The 3203-nt window shown below is 41.6% G+C and overlaps 1 protein-coding gene across 1 annotated transcript in view; it reads right to left on the bottom strand.

The window, feature by feature from the left end:
- LOC107678658 (SID1 transmembrane family, member 2) overlaps positions 1 to 3203 on the bottom strand; it is a 14099-nt gene that overhangs the window by 8606 nt on the left and 2290 nt on the right. Inside the window, exons 4-7 of the mRNA XM_016474049.1 lie at positions 2996 to 3117; positions 1858 to 2022; positions 1305 to 1344; positions 230 to 331 (exon numbers count right to left, since the gene is read on the bottom strand). Of these exons, the coding sequence (XP_016329535.1) occupies positions 230 to 331; positions 1305 to 1344; positions 1858 to 2022; positions 2996 to 3117 (429 nt within the window). The remainder of the gene's footprint in view (positions 1 to 229; positions 332 to 1304; positions 1345 to 1857; positions 2023 to 2995; positions 3118 to 3203) is intronic.

Raw genomic sequence — 3203 nt, 5'->3', positions numbered from 1 at the left:
GTGTGTGTGTGTGTGAGTGTGTGAGAGAGTGTGTGTGTGTGTTTGTGTGTGTGCGTGAGAGAGAGTGTGTGTGTATGTGTGTGTGTGTGTGTGTGAGCGAGCGTGTGTGTGTGTGTGAGAGAGAGAGAGAGAGTGTGTGTGTGTGTGTGAGAGAGAGTGTGTGTGTATGTGTGTGTGAGAGAGCGTGTGTGTGAGTGTGAGAGAGTGTGTGTGTGTGTGTGTTTCTCACCTGGATGTCCTGTATTGACATGACTGAGCAGGGGAAGTTCTTCTGTGAGCTCACCTTCACGATCACGGTGTCCACACCATCAGGGAACACATACTTAAAGAACTACACACACACACACACACACACACAGTCATTACACTCCAGCACTGCAGGAGATCTGTGTGTGTTTGTGAGTGTAAAAACAATATGAAAATAAATTAAATGAAGTGTTTTAAAATTGTAACAATGCAGAGTAGTATATCGGTTAGTGTTATAGTATTTATAATGAGCTGTATATAAAAATAACAATAGAGGTCTATGTAATGTCCACATTTATAGAGATAAGTAAATGTTTGTTTGTGTGTGTGACATCTGACAACCCACATTATTACATATTTATATTCAATATTGAATTTGTCAAAAATAAATTTCTTCAAACTCGTCTAAATCTTTTCACAGCATATTTAGGTGATCAAATGTGACGCGGTCGTGATGTGATGTTGGTCGTTTGGATAAATTCACTCGCATGAGCAAATGTAATGGCAAAGCAGGCAGTGTCATGATGTATTGAAACAAATAACTTGCGTTCTAAGCTGTATTTTGGCAGTACAGGTGGTTTTTGAAATGAATCTGAGTGTTTGACATTGAGGCCATGTACTGAGGGTGACAGCGACCCCTGCTGGTCAAAAGCAGAGTTCATCTATCCTGTGATTACTATAGCTCACCTAACGAAATGATCATTCTGCCATCATTTACCCACCCTCTCTTTCTTCAGTGGAACGCAAAAGAAGATATTTTGAAGAATGTCTCTGTGTTTTCTGGAAATACAATGGCCCATTTCCTTGTTTTGTTTTTTTCAATAAAAAAGGGAAAGAATTCTCTCCTTTTTGGTTGATCTATGCCTGTAAGTGGCTTGTATGTGCCACTGCTGTGTCTAGCCTTGTATTCACATTTATCATGATTTCTCTGTCATTACATCAACAGGCCTCCAGCTTTACTTCAGCAGCTTTAGCTGTTACTCAGTTCCTTCAGAAGCAGGATGTCAAACACACACACCTGTTTGCTCTCTCACACACACACACACACACACACACACCTGTCCGGCTCTGAGCTCCTCTAGCAGGGAGTGTGTGACGCTGCAGGACTGAGATCAGAGGATGTGCATCAATGACTGCTCTGAGATCAGCTCTGCAGCGTCTCTAACACTCACTGACACTGATCTGAGGTGGAGGAATCTGATCTGAAATCAGATTAAACCCTTGAAGAAAACTCCAGTCCTCAGTGAATTAATGAATGTGTGTGTGTGTGTGTGAGAGAGTGGTAGTTCTGTATGTTGTTTCAGGGTTGGCATCATCTGAGGTCCTCTGAGGGGTTGGCATCATCTCTTCTCAGGTGTTCTGGTTCCAGACTGAAGCTTGTGTAAATCCTAGTTACCACGGGATGTCAATCCCGTGGCAAAAAACAGAGGAACAAATAGAAACATAAAAGCATGACATTCCTAAAGATCGGGGCGAACAGGATGCTAAAACGACTAAATCACCAGCTTCAGGCCACAGGTTTACAGCAGTTCACCAAGAAAACAGTGACAGAGGCAGAACTAGTGTCTGGATCTGATAGCGTCTGTGAAGCCTGACTGCTCAGTGACTCACTGCAGCGTGAAGCTGTCCACGCGACTGACGCGCAGCTGATAGTGGATCCCAGCGCTGGACAGCGTCGACACGTCCACGTAGAAGAACTGCGTCTCTGCCACGGCTTTGGTGGGCGGCTGACACAGCGTACGGCCCAGCTGCGTGTACTGGTACTTCCTCTGATACCTGCGGAGACGCACTCACCGTTACAGTCACTCACATCTACATACGGGGTCTCTGTCCTGAAAAGCTCTTACATCAGAGCAGAAAGTCTTAAACTCAAAGTCATGGCATTAAATGTTGCACACACTGCAAAAAATAATATTTTCCACAGTATTTTTGTCCTGTTTTCTAATGTAAATATCTAAACATTCTTAAATCCAGATTCAATGCTTTGCATTTACTCACGCTCAAGTTGTTCCAAACCGGCATGAATTTATTTCTTCTGTTTCTGGTACAGTTTGTATTTGATGTGTTTCTATACTACGGGAGTCAGTGGGGACCAGCAACTGTTTGGTTCCCCACATTCTTCAAAATATCTGCTTTTTTGTTCAACAGAAGAAAGAAACTCATAGTTTGGAACAATATGTAAATTATGTCCGAATTTTATTTTTTGAGTGAACCGTTTCTTTAAAAAAATACAGTGTGAGAACTAAACAAATCCTTTTATTGCTTCATCTGTGCTGCTTGTGCAAAAACAGAAGTTCTTGAGGAACTGAGAGATCAAAGTTCACACATGAATGAACAAATCATCAAATCAGAGTCCAAAATTAACTTTGACACCTGATTATCATCTGACTCCAGCAGTATATGCAGTATGTATATTATTATATATATACACACACACACACACAGTTATGTACTGAACTAACATCGCACTTTATATTATGAATATTGTTGTCTCCTTCACAAACTGCTTTTGTTGCTTTGGATATATGAATGTATTCATTTCTAATTTAATGAAGACTGGTTTATTTAATTAACTAATTAATTTAATTTGCCATAATCAATAAAAATACTTCATATCATATACTTAAAATACCTCAAATTTAGATTTAAAATCTAGATTTTGTTGTTGAATTTGGAGACTGATGAACTCTCACTCATTTTGATCAGGTTATTATGGGATGTGGAGTTGCTAGGCAACAGCTGTACTCACAGGCCTCTGAGGATGAGGGGAACCTGGAAGGACAGAACGGCCTGTTTCTGCCGGACCACGAACAGAACCGGACTCTGAGCGCTCTCCGACATCAGCTCCACGGACACACGCACACCCTCCGTCTGAGAGACACACACACACAGACACAGACACAGACACACACACACACACTCACACTCACACTCACACACACACACACACACACACA

This window comes from Sinocyclocheilus anshuiensis, unplaced genomic scaffold (assembly GCF_001515605.1).
Source record: "Sinocyclocheilus anshuiensis isolate Anshui unplaced genomic scaffold, SAMN03320099.WGS_v1.1 scaffold173, whole genome shotgun sequence".
Lineage (NCBI taxonomy): Eukaryota > Metazoa > Chordata > Actinopteri > Cypriniformes > Cyprinidae > Sinocyclocheilus > Sinocyclocheilus anshuiensis.
The sequence above is the reverse complement of the archived record's forward strand: the minus strand, read 5'-3'. Positions and strand labels throughout refer to the sequence as shown.